At 53.0% G+C, this 17,921-nt stretch overlaps 2 protein-coding genes across 2 annotated transcripts in view; both read right to left on the bottom strand.

The window, feature by feature from the left end:
- Window positions 1-3,470: 3,470 nt before the first annotated feature.
- GNAT1 (G protein subunit alpha transducin 1) lies at window positions 3,471-7,604 on the bottom strand. The gene is made up of 8 exons (XM_012811938.2): window positions 7,499-7,604; window positions 5,583-5,625; window positions 5,336-5,477; window positions 5,079-5,236; window positions 4,862-4,990; window positions 4,503-4,632; window positions 4,046-4,199; window positions 3,471-3,945 (listed from the first exon to the last, which is right to left on the bottom strand). Exons 1-8 carry the CDS (start codon window positions 7,602-7,604, stop codon window positions 3,755-3,757), a joined length of 1,053 nt encoding a protein of 350 aa, XP_012667392.1. The 3' UTR covers window positions 3,471-3,754.
- A 2,640-nt stretch (window positions 7,605-10,244) lies between these two features.
- SEMA3F (semaphorin 3F) overlaps window positions 10,245-17,921 on the bottom strand; it is a 40,739-nt gene continuing 33,062 nt past the window's right edge. Inside the window, exons 8-19 of the mRNA XM_003800607.3 lie at window positions 17,061-17,180; window positions 16,697-16,836; window positions 16,480-16,594; window positions 16,255-16,324; window positions 15,945-16,089; window positions 14,492-14,714; window positions 13,811-13,899; window positions 13,342-13,383; window positions 13,024-13,181; window positions 12,741-12,808; window positions 12,367-12,500; window positions 10,245-11,605 (exon numbers count right to left, since the gene is read on the bottom strand). Coding sequence (XP_003800655.1) covers window positions 11,195-11,605; window positions 12,367-12,500; window positions 12,741-12,808; window positions 13,024-13,181; window positions 13,342-13,383; window positions 13,811-13,899; window positions 14,492-14,714; window positions 15,945-16,089; window positions 16,255-16,324; window positions 16,480-16,594; window positions 16,697-16,836; window positions 17,061-17,180 — 1,715 coding nt within the window. The 3' untranslated portion in view covers window positions 10,245-11,194. The remainder of the gene's footprint in view (window positions 11,606-12,366; window positions 12,501-12,740; window positions 12,809-13,023; window positions 13,182-13,341; window positions 13,384-13,810; window positions 13,900-14,491; window positions 14,715-15,944; window positions 16,090-16,254; window positions 16,325-16,479; window positions 16,595-16,696; window positions 16,837-17,060; window positions 17,181-17,921) is intronic.

Below are 17,921 nucleotides of genomic sequence, written 5' to 3'. Positions count from 1 at the left end.
AAAAAAAAAAAAAAAGAAAGAAAAGACAAATACTATATGATTCTCCTCATAAGGAGATCTTAGAGTAATCAAATTCATAGAGGCAGAAAGTATGACCATGGTTGCCAGGGGCTGGGGGAATGGGGACAGGGAGAGTTATCATTTTATGCATATAGTGTCAGTTTTACAAGATGAAAATAGTTCTGGAGATGAATGCTAGTGATGGTCCTACATTATGAATGTATTTGATACCACTGAACTATACATTTAAAAATGATTAAGATAGTAAACTTTATAATACATGTATTTTACCACAATTTTTAAAATTGGCAAAAAAAAAACCCCACCTAAAAACATGTATAGGTTTCAAACATAAATGTCTTGGCATGGCTCTGTTGAATTGTGATATTTTGTTCATTGTGAATTTTTTTGCATTAATTTTGATTTTTTTTTGGTACCACACCCCTTGAGCCACAGGTGCCGCCAAATTTTGATATTTTAAAATTAATTTTGTAGTCAGGCGTTGTGGTGGGCACTTGTGGTTCTCTACTTGGGAGGCTGAGGCAAAAGAAACACCTAAGCCTAGGAGTTGGAGGTTGCTGTGAGCTGTGATGCCACAGCATTCTACCGAGGGTGAAAGAGTGAGACTTTTGTCTCTAAAAAACAAACAAACAAAAAATTAATTTTGATTTTTAAACATATTATATTATATCATTTATCTTGGGTCCTGAATTTTTTGGGACTGACTTATGTTTTGCACCCAAGATAAGTGCCCCACCGGCTCCCCTCTAATCCCAGCCCCACAGTTATGTCCCAGCTTCAAGGGCTTCCATGACTCTCTGTCATCTTCAGGAGATAACCAGGCACTCTGCCTGGCATTTGGCATTTGTTCGGTCTTCCCACCCCATCTCTCTAAACTTGCTCCTGCTCCACTGAGTTCCTCTGGCCACAGTCCCATGTTTCCAGGCCTTATACACTCTACTTCTAGTCCTCTCAAGAATAAGCCTCCACTTCAAAACTTCCTCTCGGGTTTGGCGCCTATAGCTCAGTGAGCAGGGTGCCAGCCACATACACCAAGGCTGGTGGGTTGGAGCCTGGCCTGGGGCCTGCCAAACAACAATGACAACTCCAACGAAAAAAATAGCTGGGCATTGTTGTGGGTGCCTGTAGTCCCAGCTACTCGGGAAGGTGAGGCAAGAGAATTGCTTAAGCCCAAGATTTTGAGGTTGCTGTGAGTTGTGATGCCATAGCACTCTACTGAGGGCAGCATTTTGAGACATAGTGAGTCTCAAAAAACAACAACAACAACAACAAAATAAAGTTCCTCTTGATCCAAGACTGTCCCAGTGAACCTCTCCTATAGCTCCTCTTCCCCTTGACTCCCTTCAAGAGGCATGAGTTGATGCCCTACTTCCAAGAATGGACTCCCTCTTTATCAGGCCAGGTGTTTCTCCCTGGAAGGGGCCACATCTTTCCATTTCATGCCCAGCCCAGCACTGGGCACTTAGTGAATGCCCATGATTTGTGGTAATCAGAAACTACCATCCGTGGCTCACGCCTGTAATCCTAGCACTCTGGGAGGCCAAGGTGGGTGGATCGCCTGAGCTCACATATTCAAGACCAGCCTGAGCCAGAGTGAGACGCCATCTCTAAAAATTAGCCAGGCGTTGTGGTAGACACCTGTAGTCCCAGCTACTTGGGAGGCTGAGGCAAGAGAATCACTTGAGCCCAAGAGTTTGAGGTTGCTGTGAGCTAAGATGCACTTTCCTGAGGGTGACAAAGTCTTAAAAAAAAGAAAGAAAGAAAGAAAGAAACCACCATCCCCCACCATTAAGAGAGGACAGCTGGGACCTGATGCAAATGTTTATTGCTGAGTTTGCACATCTAGCTGAGGGGAGTGAGAATTGTGCCCTGGCCTTGCGGGTAGAAGCTCCTTGTCCCCTGGCCCACGTGCATAAGCAAAGACTCAGTGCTTGATGAGGAAGGAGGGAGTAGGGATTAGAGGGAAATGGGCTTTCTTCACAGATGGTTCGGGCATGGTCCTCAGTTTTCCTTCCAGGGAAAGGGCCCTGAATGGAGAGGGTAAGAGAATCTGCTGGCAGGAACAAGAGGGTTACCTGGGTTTGCTTACAATCCCACCTGAGGTAGACCCTTTTGGGCACAGCCTGGGCCTCTGTCCTACCCTGAACCTTCTGCTTGGGGCTGATCGATAGGAGCTGGACTCTGCCCTTAGCCACCCCTCAGAACAATTTGACTATTGGCCATAGCTGGTGTCAATAGTACCCTCCCTCAACAAACCATCCCCTTGGCCAGCCAGCCTAGAGTACTGTGTATGGGTGGGGGAGAGGGGATGTGGATCTAGTGTCCAAGGACAGGGGGCAGATCCGGCTGAGGAAGGGTCTAGGGGTTACTCTGAGCTTGGTATTTGGAGAAGGGTCCTGCTTCTATCTCTCCCCAGCCCCCAGGGGGTACCCAGACTGTCCCCCACCACTAATTAATCTATATGGGGACTGCACAGGCCAGAATTAGCTTGGACTTTAGACCCCTGAAGCTGCTGGGAGGAACAGTCAATGGCCACTGGATAGACAGGTGTCAGACTTGCCACATGGAGGTGGCAGGGCTGGACTGGGCTGCTGGTAAGCACCAGACCTGCTCATGGGGGGTGGAGATGCCCTCTGCCCTGCACAAAACTCTGTAAGTGAGGGCTATTTGCTAAGCCTGGACTCACCAGGTGAGCCGTGGGCCCCAGGGCCTAGAGAGCTTCAGGAGTCATCTGGGCACTGCTGAGTCACTGTGAGCTTCAGCTGTCCCAAGTCCTGCCTGTTCCTAGCTGGGGCTGGCTGCTGTGAGTCCTGAGGCCAGTGCAGCCAAGTGGCGAAGGGCAGGGCTGGGTTGGAGGCATGGAGAAGTATTATATGTGCATCTCAAGACTAGCAGGGCTCAGGACTTTGGGTTTGTAGCTGGTGAGATGGCCGGCTGTGGGGTGGGGCTGATAGGGCCCTGGGAGCTGGGACTACAAGGTAGCTAGGCTACAGGGTTCAGGGCAAGGGACACGCATGAGTTCAGGCATCTGTGAAGAGAAAAGGAAACCGAGTCACCATCCCTGAGACTAATAAGAAAGGAGTTTAGGAATTGTGTGAGGTAGCCCTAGAAGCTGAGACACTGGGAGTGGGGTGGCAGATGATGGGGCCTGTGGCTAAAATAAATTAAGTGGGGCTAGCAAGGTGGCTCATGCCTGTAATCCTAGCAGGGAGGCTGAGGCAGGTGGACTGCCTGAACTCACAGGTTCAAGACCAGCCTGAGCAAGAGTGAGACTTCCCCCCTCTATTAAAAATAGAAAAACTAGCTGGGCATTGTGGAGGGTGCCTGTAGTCCCAGCTACTGGGGAGGCTAGGGAAAGAGGATTGCTTGAGCCCAAGAGTTTGAGGTTGCTGTGAGCTATTACATTATGGCACTCTATCCAGGGTGACAGAATGAGACTCTGTCTCTAATAAAATAATAAAATAAAATAAAGTAAAATCGTAGGACTTGTGAGCTGGAGGAGGGGCCTGTGGCAGTGGGAGGGAGTCTGAGGGGGCAGTGTGGGGCTTGGAAGCCGAGGGAAGTGGAGTTGCCAGGAGGTGGTGTAGGGTTGGAGAGCTGAGGTGGGGTGTGCAGATCTAGGGCATGGTCTGCAGGAGTGGGGCTGGTCAGGGGAGTGCTGGAGGCCGGGCTTGGGGATACTGAGACCAAGGGGGAGGAGAGGGGTACGTCTGGGCCAGCGAGAACCCCCACCTCAGAAGAGGCCGCAATCTTTGAGATTCTCCTTGATAATGATGTCAGTGACGGCGTCAAAGACAAATTTGACGTTTTGCGTGTCGGTGGCACACGTCATGTGGGAATAGATCTCCTTCACATCACGTCGCATGTTGAGCTCAAGGAACTGCACCTTGATGTAGTTGCCAGCGTCCTCGTACGTGTTGGGCCCTGCAGTGGAGGGGAGAGCTCACTTCTGGTCCCAGCCCGTCCCCTGGGCTCAGATCGTATGGCTTGGACGCCTCCCGGCAGCTGTGCCCAGGGTTCTCACCATCATAGTCTGGGAAGCAGATGCTGAGATGAGCCTTTTTTATCTTTTCGGAGAAAACATCTTTCTTGTTGAGAAAGAGCACGATGGACGTGGTGGCAAAGTAGCGGTGGTTGCAGATACTGTTGAACAGGTGCAGGCTCTCGTGCATGCGGTTCTGAGGAGGGCAGTGGCTGTCAGACACCGGGAGGTACGGGCGGCCTCCACCACGCGGGCGACGTCCGATCGGCTAAACCTTGTTCTCTGGACTCCCGGACACCCGGGGTCCCTCTGCTCAGATGGCACCCAGAGAGCCGCCCGCATTGTCCCCTCGGGTGGGGCTCCTGGCTGCCTTCTGGTGGCCTCCAAATGGCTCTGGAATGAATGCTCCCTTCCGCCCACAGCAAGGTCTCTGACTGTAGCCCCCCCCCCCGCAGCTCCACCTCCCCCATCGAACTCTCTGGCCCTACTGGGCACTCACCACTTCGTCGTCCTCCACCAGCACCATGTCATAGGCGCTCAGAGCAGCGATGAAGATAATGCAGGTCACGCCCTCAAAGCAGTGGATCCACTTCTTTCGCTCAGAGCGCTGCCCGCCCACATCGAACATCCTGTGGGGTGGTGGTGGGCCTGAACCTGTGATTTGCCCCCCACTCCCCACAACGTGCCTACCAGCATCCTTTTGCTGGTTGGGGAGCTGTCAGATGGGACTGGCACCTAGAAGGGTCGGGCCTTTCTATGGGAGGGGTGCCTATCACAGGATCCATCACAGAACTGGGGCCTCCGGGACCTGACAGGGCCTGGGGCTTATGACTCCCAGAGCTAGGGCATGGGTCATACCGGAAGTTGAGGTCCTTGAAAGAGAACTGTGTCTCGATGATGCCAGTCGTCTTGACACGGGAGCGCAGCACGTCCTGCTCAGTGGGCACATAGCCTGGGGTTACCAGGCGCTCCAGGTCAGAGAGGTAGCTGTGGGAGACATAGAGTGTGGGCCGGGGCACAGCTGTCTCCATCCCCCAAGCCCCCCTCTCCACCCCTGCCTTGCTTGAGCGCTCACTAGCCAGCGGAATCGTTGAGCTGGTACTCTGAGGCGCGATCAAAACAGGCCTGAATACCCGAGTCCTTCCACAGCCGCTGTATGATGTCTGACATCTCCTTGGGCATTGTGCCCTCCTCGATAGTGTCAGCCATGTGCATCAGCTTCCGTGCGTCGTCCTGGGGGCAGGGTAGGAGTGGTTGGTGGTAATCATGGACTCAGCCCCAGACAGGCACCTCGAGTCTCAGAGGCCCCACTCAGCCTGCTTCTTGGCACACCTGGCGGGCAGAGTCTCCATACTGGATGTTGAGTGTGGTCATGGCGCGCACGATGGCCAAGATGGACTGCAACGTATTGCCATAGATGATGGCTATGAACTCGAGGCACTCTTCCAGTGAGTACCCGTCCTGGTGGATAATCCTGTGGCCGGGGTGAGCAGGGTCAGCGCCTCGTGGGCGGGTTGGGAAGAACAAGTGGGTGTGTTTGCCCACCCCCAGGGACCTCGGGACCTGCAGGGGCACTCACTTCATCTGCTTGACGATGGTGCTCTTTCCGGACTCACCCGCACCTGAAAGGGAAGCCAACACCTCAGGGCCCAGCTGACTGCTTCCCCCTCCCGCAATGAGGCTTGGAAGATGTGGCTAGCCTGAGCTGGTTAGGTGGATGGGGAAGAGGCCTGGGTGCCAGTCAGCTCGATCCACAGTCACTCTTGTATTTGCCCCCACCTCTCTACGCCAATCCATAGTTAGGTCCTGAGGCCCCAGGAGCAAAAACGTTTATAAATGTCAGGAAGTGACAACCAAGGGCCAATCAGGGAGCCAACAATATCAACTGTGCTGGGATGTGAGGAGTCCACTAGACCCTAGTATAGGCAGCCTTTATTGGCTGTGAGACCAAAGTGAAGAAATCCTGGAGGCTGGGCGCCGTAGCTCAGTGGTTAGGGTGCTGGTCACATACTCTGGGACTGGTGGGTTTGAACCCGGCCTGGGCCTGCTAAACAAAAAATAGCCCAGCATTGTGGTGGGCGCCTGTAGTCCCAGCTACTAGCCAGGCTGAGGCAAGAGAATCACTTAAGCCCAAGAATTAGACTGAAGTTGCTGTGAGCTATGACGCCAGAGCATTCTACCGAGGTCAAGTGAGACGCTGTTGCTGTTAATTTTTTTAAATCCTGGAGCGCCACCTTGTGGGAATTTGTGGTACTGCACACACGCAGGGATTATCAGATGCTTCAACCTCTGCTTTTCACATGAAGGGGGGGAGTGTGTCTTCAAAAGGCTCAGAGGGAATTAGAACTTTTGGGTAAGGGAGAGGACAGAGCTGACATTCCTTCTGAGCTTGCCTGTACAAGGACGTTGGGCACAGTTAATGGGATTTTCGGCTTAGCATCTTCGCCTTGAGTACTGGGGGGGTGTCCTGGCTTGGTCCCTCTGCCTACTTCCAGCTGGTTGGCTAGATCCTGGAGAGCTCTGGTAGAGCCTGCCCTGCCCTCTTAAAGCTGTTCTTTCCCCTTGGGAGGTCAGGAAGTGACCTTGAGGCAGGCCTGGATCAGCTCCTTTCTTCCCATAGGCTCAGGGATGTCGATTTATCTGCTGTCCACTGGGCCTCAGTACCCCTACACTCCCTTTCTCTCCTTTGTAGACCTATTAACAATAAAGCTCTGGGCTCGGCACCTGTGGCTCAAGCGGCTAAGGCGCCAGCCACATACACCTAAGGTGGTGGGTTCGAATCCCCAGCCTGGGCCCGCCAAACAACAATGATGGCTGCAACCAAAAAAAAAAATGGCAGGTGCTGTGGCGGGCGCCTGTAGTCCCAGCTACTTGGGAGGTTGAGGCAGGAGACTCGCTTGAGCCCAGGAGTTGGAGGTTGCTGTGAGCGTGATGCCATGGCACTCTACCCAGGGGGATAGCTTAAGGCTCAGTCTCAAAAAAAAAAAAAAAAAAAAAAAAAAACAATAAAGCTCTGGCACCTAAGGGCTTTCATTTGTGGATGTGGGTGCTTCTAGAGGCTCTCCATTCCCAGGAGGACCACGACCTTCTCCTTCTCAAGAGAGCAGTCTGGTGTGAGGCTCCCAGTGAGGCCCCTGGCTTCTAAGCTCTGCTTAGAAGACCCATCAAATTAAAGGCTAGGGCTTGAGGGAGCCAAATCAGGGCAAAAGTGTGCTGTATGCAGTTACTTTTACTAGAGTGTGGCTAGCACACACTCTGGGAAAAAGTGGTTGCCTGAGCAGAACCCTCTGGAAAGGGGCTTTGGGAGATATCAACCTTGAAGGACTGGGATATCACCTGTCAGGCCCGGCCTTATCTGTCCAGGGCTCCCACTCTTCTCTGTACCCTATCCTGTCATGCTTCTTCCCAAGGAACCCCTATTTTCCTAAAGGGCATCATGCCTGCCCCTGGGTTGCTAACCTGGTGGCAGTTGTCCCATCTGGCCCATACACCTACCCAGAAGCAGCAATTTCACGGTTCGAGCATCCTTCTCAGCATCTTCTTTCAGTTTCTTTTCCAGTTCCCTGGAGTGCTTCTCCTCAGCACTGGCCCCAGCCCCCATGGTCCCAACAGCAGTAAAAGGGACAGTGTGGGCAGGTGGGTCTTCCGGGGATCCCAAGAGCTAGGCCTCTCTCCAGGTACCCTTTCTGGCCCTAGGAGGACCTGCAGTCAACTGGCTTTCCACGGACCTGTGCAGACCCTGGTGGAACTGCTTAGTAGGATTTGGGGCCTGGAGGTATCTAAAAGCCAATCAGAGACAAGGACAGGTGAAGCCAGCTCAGCCCCCACAATGCCTCTAATCAGGCTGGCATGGCCCCAATCCCTCAACTGCTGACTCTGCACCCCAGCTATTCCCCAACCCCACTCTCTAGGTGAGGCCATGAAGGCATTCCTGCCTCTGCTCCCCAGTGGGAGACACGGTTGGTAGGGTCAGTGCTGAGAGAGGGGAGAGTAGGCCCCAGAGCCCTGGGTATGAGGGCAGTGGGATTGGGGCTGGCAGCAAGAGGGTGCATTGGGAGAAGCATGCAAGGAGCACCTGCTGCCTGCCTAAGCTCAGCACCTTCCTTATCTTGGAAGCTCATATTGGTCCTGGGGGATGAGTGCCCATATCATCAGCCCCATTATTTTACTGATGAGGAACTGGAGGCTCCAAGAGTCTCACAGCAGGTAGTGGTTGAAAAGGGCTGGGTGACTCTGGACCATTTTATGCTTTACAAGGAGTCAAGGTAGACATTACATTTGCCCCATTTCAAGGGCTGGATCTGTAAGGGTCTCTACAAGGACTCCAGTGGGTGTGCATGCTGCTCTTGTGCCTGGATGTATGTGTCCTTTATTAGCACCAAGTAAACGACTTGACATGTCTGTACACACCTGTGTGTATATGTGTTTGTGCCTTCATGGGTGCATGGCCTCTTGCGTGTGTTTGTGCCTTTGTGGGCACATGCACTCTTCTTACTTGAGTCTTCATGTGGCTATGTGTGCAAGCTTAAGTACACACACACATGTATAGTGTGGTTTTGTGCACATCTCTTCATGCACACATATTTTAAGCATTTGTGTGGGTTTGCATGTCTGTGCATGAATGTGTAAATACATGTACATGTGCAATGTTTGTTGGTGTGTACTTGCCCTGTGCACATACATGAACATGCCTGTACTTGAGTATATATATGTGTATATATGCTTACACGTACATGTTATGTGTACATGTGGCCAGGATGCACCAAAGAATGTTTCCAAAGAATGTTTTGTAGGCCTGTTGTCAGATTGGGTAACAAAGTCCCAGAGAAGGTCTGATGCTCCCTGGAGCATGAGGAATAAGGAGCCCTGCTCCTGCTGTCCCCTGTAGGTGCTCTGGGGCCTGCTTGCCTCAGTTTAGGGGTCTGGTGAACCGTTTGAGTGTGGGTCATGGTGCTGAGCAGAAATCGTTCAGGCTGAGCCTGCAGTGTTGAGCTCCCAGGCTCTAGAGCAGTGGTTCTCAACCTTCCTAATGCCACGAACCTTTAATACAGTCCAAAGAGATTGCGACCCACAGGTTGAGGACCGCTGCTCTAGACACTTCTTACCCCTAACCCTCCATCAGAAAACCCAAATCTTAGGCTCTCAAAGTCCCCTCCAAGGGCCCTGAGCCCCCTGGCTGGACTCCCTCCCTGTAACTTGTTTTTGTTTTGTTTTGTTTTTTAGAGACAGAGCCTCAAGCTCTTGCCCTGGGTAGAGTGATATGGCATCACAGCTCACAGCAACCTCTAATTTCTGGGCTCAAGCAATTCTCCTGCCTCCCCTCCCAAGTAGCTGGGACTACAGGCACCTACCACAACGCCAGGCTATTTTTTGGTTGCAGTTGCAGTTGTTGTTTGGTGGGCCTAGGCTGGATTTGAACCCGCCAGCTCAGGTGTATGTGGGTGGTGGTGCCTTAGCCACTTGAGCCACAGGCACCGAGCCCTGGCTGTTTTTTAGTACTCAACTCTGCCAGACTCAAGAGGCCATGAGGGGGTGTCAAGGCCTTGGACACGGAGAACTGAAGGACAGTTCAAATAGAATACATGGGAAGTGGATTCTGGCTCCTACAAGCTGGCAGTTTGATACCCACCCTGTTGGGTGAGGGGGCCATCCTCCCTCACCCTACACAGAGAGTGGACCCTGGAGGTCTCTGTAACCCTTTACACTGTCCTGGGGTTTGGTGTAGTGCAGAAGCCTGAGTTTGTCAAACCAAACATGGTTTCTTTTCTTTCTTTTTTGGGGGGGAGGGGGACAGAGTCTCACTGTCACCTTTAGTAGAGTGCCATGGTCAGCTCACAGCAACCTCAAACTCTTGGGCTTAAGCGATTCTCTTGCCTCAGCCTCCCAGGTAGCTGGGACTACAGGCGCCCGCCACAACGTCCAGCTATTTTCTGTTGCAGTTGTCATTGTTGTTTAGCGGGCCAGTTGTGAACCTGCCAGCCTCAGTGTATGTGGCTATTTTTTGTTGCAGTTGTCATTGTTGTTTAGCTGGCCTGGGCTGGGTTTGAACCCGCCAGGGTCAGTATATGTGGCTGGCACCGTAACCACTGTGCTACGGTGCTGAGCCTAAACACAGTTTCTATCTATTGCCTTTAACATGGGGCCAATCCACCCCCCACCCCCGCCAACCCTCCTCCTGGCTCCCCTTGCCCACGGGTATGGCTCTGAACTCCCACCACCCCACCAAGGAGAGAAGCCAAAGTCTAGTCCCAGAGCCAGTGTTTATTAGCAAGATGGAACCCAAGGGTGGCTATGGCCTGGGCAGCAGAGGAGAGGCTGCCAGGAGCTCCCCATCTACCCAACTGCCTCCCAGAGCTATTTACACTCATTGCCTGAAGTGGCAGGCAGAAGGCAGTTCTGGGGAGCCCCTGCAGGCCCCAGGCCTCCACTATGGCTCCCTCTCCCTTCAGGGTAGGGGGCTCCCTTCCACCCTCCTACACCTGGCCCCTCTGCTATTCTCCCAGCCTGAGTCAAGGTGGCACAGAAAAAGCTAAGGAGGTAGAGTGGGGCAGCTCTGCCCTGGCTAGACAGGGAGAAGGTGCTGAAGAGGCTGCCCTACTCAGGCAGGACTCTTCTCCTATCCCCAATAAATAGAGAATAAATACCTGGGAAGGGGCTGGCCTTGGTTGAGTGCCCCAAACCCAGGCAGGGGTCAGCATCCTGTGATGGCCCTTTCTTCCCTTCTCTGAGTGCACCCAAGCCCCACCCCAGTCTCCAAAGCAGTCCTGGCATCCATGTTTATGCCATAGCACAGTTGATAGCATACATCAGCAAAGGTGTCCAGTCCATGTCTCATCGAAACAGGGCTTGCTTCCTCCCCCCGCCCCCCATCTCCTATAGATCTTGACAGTGGCTGTTGAGCAAGCAGACTTCCAGCTGAATCTGGAGATTGTGTGATCTGGCCTGGCTTTGCCAACTGGCTCAGCCTGGTTAGGTGGGCTGTTTCCTGCCATCTCTGACCAGCACAGGTTGAAGTTTTGGATGCCATTGCCACTGAGGCAGGCTATATTCAACCCACCAATAAATACTGTCTTTGCAGGGGCAGGGTATGTATAGAATATAGATATTTTATATATATATATATATATATATCTTTTATATTAAAAGGGATGAGGGCTAGGCTGGCCCGTTGCAGGGCTCAGGCAGCTGGCCTCATGTGTCCGGAGGGTGGTGCCGGCGGTTCCGGGGCTTTTTCTGGTCCTGGGGCTCAGGAGGCCTGGGTGCCCCTGGAGCCTCCCTGGAGCTGGGAGGCACATGATGCCAGTAACCCTGGCAGTACTGGTGGATGAGGCCCACTTCTGGCTGGGCCAGCAGTTGGGCTAGCTCCTGGTAAGGAGGCGTGGGAGGGCCTATGCCTGGGGGTGGTGCGGCGCTCACAGCGAAAGGTGGAAAAAGGGCAGCATGGACGGCTTCCCGACCCAGTACATGCAATTGCACTCGTGTGACAACATGCTTGAAGTTGTTCTCAGTGGCTGTGCAGGTGTAGAGGCCACGATCACCAAGCTGCAGGGCACGAAGCAACAGGCCCTGTTCTGTGCGCAGGAAGCGGTCTTCTGCACGAATCTGCAGGGGCAGGGAGTAGGGGCTCAGAGACTGTGTGACCACCCCATTGCCCTAGCCAATTCCCAGATCAGACCACCTCTGTGAGTATTCCATGTAGAGGCACTTATGTGGGATTTCCATATACCAGGAAAAACCCACATAATGAGATATCTGAATAAGACATTCATCCATATTTCCATTTTAGGAGGGATAACCATAAGGGGGTTCTGTATTATGAGAAAATTTTGGAGCACACACATAGACTTTCCATTTAATGAGAATACCAGACTTGGGCATCTGTATAGAATTTCCATATAAAGAGGAACACCTGTAAGGCATTTCCATAAAATGAGGTCCCCATAGGATTTCCAGGTACTGGAGCTCACCCACATGTTTCCATGTAGGGAGGTTCAGCATCAATGGAGTATGCATGTGGAGTTTTTTTTTTTTGTTTTTTTTTTTTTGGCTGGAGTCAGGCTTGAACCTGCCACCCCTGGTATATGGGGCCAGTGCCCTACCCCTTGCCCTGAATGTGGAGTTTTTATATAAAGAGGCATCTATAAATGGTTTCCATATAATAAGGCCTGTCGCACAGAGTTTCCACATGACTAGTTTCACTCAAGTGATTTACATGTAGGGAAGGAAGCTTAGAAGGGGTTTGGTTTCATAGAATGAGGGCTGCCCCAGATTGGTGCCTCTGCTACATTTCACGTATATGGAATTTCCACTGTACAAGGAACTCCTATATCTATGGTGTGGAACTGCAGGGTTCAGAAACTAACCTCTCGGCGCCGGTCCCCAGGATCTCGCTGGAACAGCCACTTAACAGTGGCTTGGGGTGAGCGGGGCTGGCACTCCAGAAAAGCTGCACTGCCTACTACTCCATACTGTACAGACTCCACAGCATTCTTGTTGGCTGTAGACCAAGAGGGGCTGGTGAAAGCAGCACCACCTCAGGGCAGCCTGCTGGCTGGTACCTCGTAGGCACAGAGGGGCATCCCTTCCTTGAAGGGATGATCAGGGATATCCCATCTCCAAAAACCCATACCCCCTTTGCCCTCAATCAGCCGTCAGAGAATCCTTTTGATGGGGAGTCTTGTGAGCAGCTACATGTGTTACACAAGACTCTGCAATGGGGGAGGCCCAGCACACTCACCATTGGCATTGAATCCACGGCACTGTCTGATGGGGTTTCCATGGCGGACATCTTGCCGGCGGCTCCGCCTGGATGAGGAAAGCTCCTGAAGGAGTACTCCCAGGAACCTTCCCCCTAGGTCCCTGTTCCCCTGAACGTAGGGCAGAGCCCTGTGTCCCATAGACTCCCACAGGGTAATATCACATCCTGCGTTCCACAGACCCCCCCCCCAAGGTAATATCACATCCTCCAGGACAGGGCCCTGGGTCTGGTAGCTAAAATCTTAAGGGCATGGGGTCCACACCTCTTGGAAGATGCTGTATAGCGGGAGCAGGCCTGACCATCCCAGGCACAGTAGGGGTCCCGGGCGAGGCAGCAGTCAGCACAGGCAGCCCCATACACCTGGCAGCGGTGCAGGCTCAGATGTGTAACACCCACAGCTGAGGCCACATACAGTTGTTGCTGGAGGCAGAGGAAAGAGCTTGTCAGTTCCCACAGTAGCCACATGGGCTAGACTCTTTTAATTCCATGCCTCAGTTTCCCCAGCCCTGTGCCATAAGCATGACCTTTAGGGAATATAGGCCTCACCCCACATCACTCCAACTGCCCAAGACTCACTCACCCTCTTGGAAGAGATGGTCATAGTCTTGACAGGTGCTGGGTCCTAGAAGAAGGTAAAGATCAGCTTGTGACGCCCCAAGGACTATCCCCCTGCTCTGACCTAGAGATCTAAGGTCAAGCACTAAGACTGGAGAGGGTGGCTCGGCGCCTATAGCTCAACCGGCTAAGGCGTCAGCCACATACACCTAAGGCGGCGGGTTCGAATCCCCAGCCCGGACCCGCCAAACAACAATGACGGCTGCAACCAAAAAATAGCCGGGCGTTGTGGCGGGCGCCTGTGGTCCCAGCTACTTGGGAGGCGGAGGCAAGAGACTCGCTTGAGCCCAGGAGTTGGAGGTTGCTGTGAGCTGTAATGCCACGGCACTCTACCCAGGGGGACAGCTTGAGGCTCTGAATCAAAAAAAAAAAAAAAAAAAAAGACTGGAGAGGGTAAACATGGGAAGAGCAGGACTGCATGGTGTCATACCTACCTTAAAGACCTCCACCTCCTCCAGCATGAGCTCCTCCATCTCCTGGTCATCTTTGGGAAGCACAATGACCTTCTGCACTGTCCCGCGGTCTGGAACGGGCCGGGTAGGGCCTCAGTGGGGCTGGGGATGCTGGGGAAGGGGCACCAGCCTCAGCCCCTTCCCCACCAGGGCCCAAACCCTCCTAGGGAAGTGGAGCAGGAGCTCTGTGCTGAAGTTGTAGGGTTTCCCCAGGATGAGGGGAAGAGAGCAGAAGGGATCATGGCCAGGACCTGGCCTCAACCCAGACTCTCATTTTGGGCCTTGTTGAGAACAGGACACTGGGGCATTCCTGTGTTGCTGGAACTGTGGTGGGCATACTTGGGTGTGTGTACACATAACCACATGAGTCAGTATTCGGATCCATGTATCCTGGAGGTGTCTAACATTTGTCTCCACCCCTTTCCTGCCATATAAGGGTCCCTAGATTCCCATCATCCCTGCTCTCCTGGACCCATGGGGATGGGGAAGGAATGGAGTTTCCCATCCCTAGGCTCTGATATCCCAGCAATAGGGAGAAGACTCCAAAGGATAAGGATGACAGAGCTGGCCCTGAATTCTAGCAGGTCAGGTCCCAGTCGCCTGGATCTGTATCCCCAACCCAGTGGGCCCATTGTCAGAGGGGCTGGGAGCAGCAGTGGGTACCTGTGCCCAGGAAAAGCACCTCATAGCGCCCATCGGCTGCATCCACCTGGTCCACAGCCACAGTGGTAAGACGGTAGGGAGCACCTGTGCGGACCACCAGGGGCCGCCGCTGCAGTGGGTACACGGCCTGGTACATGAGTGGGTGACTGCGCATGAAGTTGATCACTTCATCGGGATAGTCCTTTGTGGACTTCATGGAAGGCGTGAAGGTTCCACCAGGGCACTGCAGGCAGGTGATGAGTGTCAGTCTTGGGCTGCCTGAGCAAGCCACAATGGACTCTCAGCTTTAGAAGAAGCCTCTGTACTGTCAATCTCCACCACTTCTCCTTGCTCTTCCTCTCACAACCCCCTCAGGCTTCTGCCCTACCCATGACTCATCTGCAGGTCCTGCTCTGGCCTAGGTCCCAAGGTCCCACGTGACTAAATCCCACAACTACCTCTCTGGCCTCAAGTGACCTTGTGGCAGCATTTTCAGAGCTGACCACTCCCTTCCATGTCCTCTCTCCACTTTGTTATCTCCTTCCTCTCTGGCCTCATGGTCTCCCTCCTAACACAGCAGGCATGCTCTCTCCCCTCCCTGAGGCTGCTCAGCCTCCACTTAGGGCTCAGCCTGCTCCCCATCCTCCCAGCTTAACTCCAGCCAACCCTCTAATTCCAGGTAACCCCTGGGGGAAAGCCTTCCCTGACTCCATCTAAAACTAGCTCCCCCATCCCAGTCCTGACCACATGGAGTTGGAACTTTATATGGCTCTCCTGCTTAGACTTTTTTTTTTTTTTTTTTGAGACAGAGCCTCAAGTTGTCCCCCTGGGTAGAGTGCCATGGCTTCACTGCTCACAGCAACCTCCAACTCCTGGGCTCAAGCGAGTCTCCTGCCTCAGCCTCCCAAGTAGCTGGGACCACAGGCGCCCACCACAATGCCCGGCTATTTTTTGGTTGCAGCCATTATTGTTTGGCAGGCCCAGGCTGGATTCAAACCCACCACAGTAGGTGTACATGGCTGGCGCCTTAGCCGCTTGAGCCACAGGCGCTGAGCCTCCTGCTTAAGACTCTTACAGCGGCCCATATCATACCAAGAGAAAGTGAAACTCCTCTCACCACAGCAGAGACTTGAGCCCATCCCCACCTGCTTCCTTGTTCACTAGCTAAGCTAACCTCCAGCCTGCCTCCCACTTTGCCTGTAAGACCCTCCAACCCTCAGCTCCCAAACAGCCTCTCAGAGGGCCCTATGCAGAGCAGCCTACCACACCTAGCCTTCCATCTTTGTCTCAGGATCCTGGTTGGGTCTCTCTACAGCGTGATGCTATGTGTGAATGACTGGTTCATGTGTGTTACAGCCTACTACCCCACTGGCTGTGAGCTCCAGGATGGTGAAGCCCATGTTAGCAAAGGCCCTGGCCCAAAGGAGGCCTCTTAGGAGAAGAAAAGGAAAGTTAGGGTGAGTGGGGTCCTTACTGTGCCAGGCCGTGGGTAGGGCATCTTCCCTGAGAAGGGCATCCACTGGTAGTTGGGGCCTTCCTTATGAGCAAAGGGCCCGTTGAAGACCATGCGAATGTCAGCCATGGAGTAGACACACACGGCAGAGCCTCGGAACACGGAGCTGTGTGCAGGGGAGGCTGCTGCTGTGGGTGGGGCAGGCCCTTGACCCAGGGCCTTCCCCAGCTTGCCCTTACTCCACAGATGGCCACCAGGCTGGGGTCCCCCCAAATCATAGCCCCCTCAATCCAGCCACACCCTGCCACTGCTAGACCCACCCCAGCCTCACCCTGAGGAAGTAAAGACAGCGTAAATGACAGGGTTCCTCACATCCTGGGTCTGCTGGACAAACACATCCTCTGGGGACAGAGGGAGAAGGTACTGGAAGGGTGCCTAAGGCAGGAGCCCCAGTCCTGCCCAGGGAGGAAGCCCACCAAAGGCTCTCTGCCCACCCATCCAACCCCTGCCCCTCCCACTGTAGCCATATCACTGCGCCTGCATGCTGGCCACTCACGGAGCTCGTCGAAGTGAGTCTCAATGCCATCCTCGCCTGGAACGGAGCAGACTAACCGTGCCTTCAGAAATGTACTCCACTTGTTGACCAGGCAGCAGTGACCACCATCATCATTCTGGGGGAGTATGGGTGAGGTCAAATCAACTCACTTGCCCCCAAGACCCAGGTGGGCCAGGGCTGACAGAGCCAGGACTTGCCAGAGTGGTGGGCAGCATACCAGGCAGATACGCCCAATGCGGGCGTATACGGCTGGGCTCTGCGGTGCTTCTGCTGACCGCTCACGGAAGAAAAAGTAGAGCTTGTCATCATTGCGCTCTGCACTGTCAGGAATGAGCTCCGCATGGATGAACGAAGGGTCTGCAGGTGAGCCAGGGTGAGCTGGGTGAACTTCCACTCTAATGACATCCCTTTTCCCTAGTAGAATCCCTCACCAGAGTTAGACACCTCCAACTCTTCTCTAGAAGAGAAACTACTGCTGCCCCAGCTAGTCACATGCTGAAAATTCCCCTACGTGTGTTTCCTTGTGATCCCCTTGCCAAATCCACATCCCAGACACACTCAAGACACACGATTGCACTCACCATTGAGCCACCGGGAGTTGTACTGATCCGTGCGCATGGCTGTCTGTTTTCCAAGTGTGCGGAAGATGGCTGCATCAGTGCCCATAAAATCAATGTACACACCAGCATAGAGCTCCTCATCTGTGGGTGGGCCAGTGGGTCAGTCAGGGAGGCTGCCTGCCCTTTGTTAGGGCCAGAATACAGCACAAATGACATCTTGTATAGGATCCTGCCTTCCCCTCAGATTCCCTAGGGCTTTCCAGAAAGGTGCTGGTAAATGTTTAATGAGTGGCTCCGGGAGGGTTGGGATTAGTAGCAATAGACAATTTCTGTGGTATAAATACTCCCACCATGGCTGATTTCAGGCCACAAACCTGAGGTCACTGAAAAGCAGAGTTGGGAAGAGCTACCAACACCATGGTATAGTATTTTTACCCCACAGATATAGTAGATGTAAATAACCTCAAGAGCACAGAAAACAACAAAATGTAGTAAAATAATTAGGAAAAAATGGCTCGGTGCCTGTAGCTCAGTGTGTACGGTGCCAGCCACATACACTGAGTCTGGAGGGTTTGAGCCCAGCCCGGGCCTGCTGAGCAACAATAACTGCAACCAAAAAATAGCTGGGTGTTATGGTGGGCATCTGTAGTCCCAGCTACCTGGGAGGCTGAGGCAAGAGAATCACTTAAGCCCAAGAGTTTGAGGTTGCTGTGAGCTGTGATGCCATGGCACTCTACCAAGGGCAACAAAATGAATCTGTCTCAAAAAAAGAAAATTAATAATAATTAGGAAAAAATATAGCAAAAGAATTAGGAATAATTAGAAAGTACAGGCACATCTGTTTTTATTTCACCTCACTTTACTGTGTTTCACAGATACTGT

The sequence above is a fragment of the Otolemur garnettii genome, unplaced genomic scaffold (assembly GCF_000181295.1).
Source record: "Otolemur garnettii isolate 467f Iridium unplaced genomic scaffold, OtoGar3 scaffold00179, whole genome shotgun sequence".
Classification (NCBI taxonomy): Eukaryota; Metazoa; Chordata; class Mammalia; order Primates; family Galagidae; genus Otolemur; species Otolemur garnettii.
This window is presented reverse-complemented; position numbering and strand designations above follow the sequence as displayed.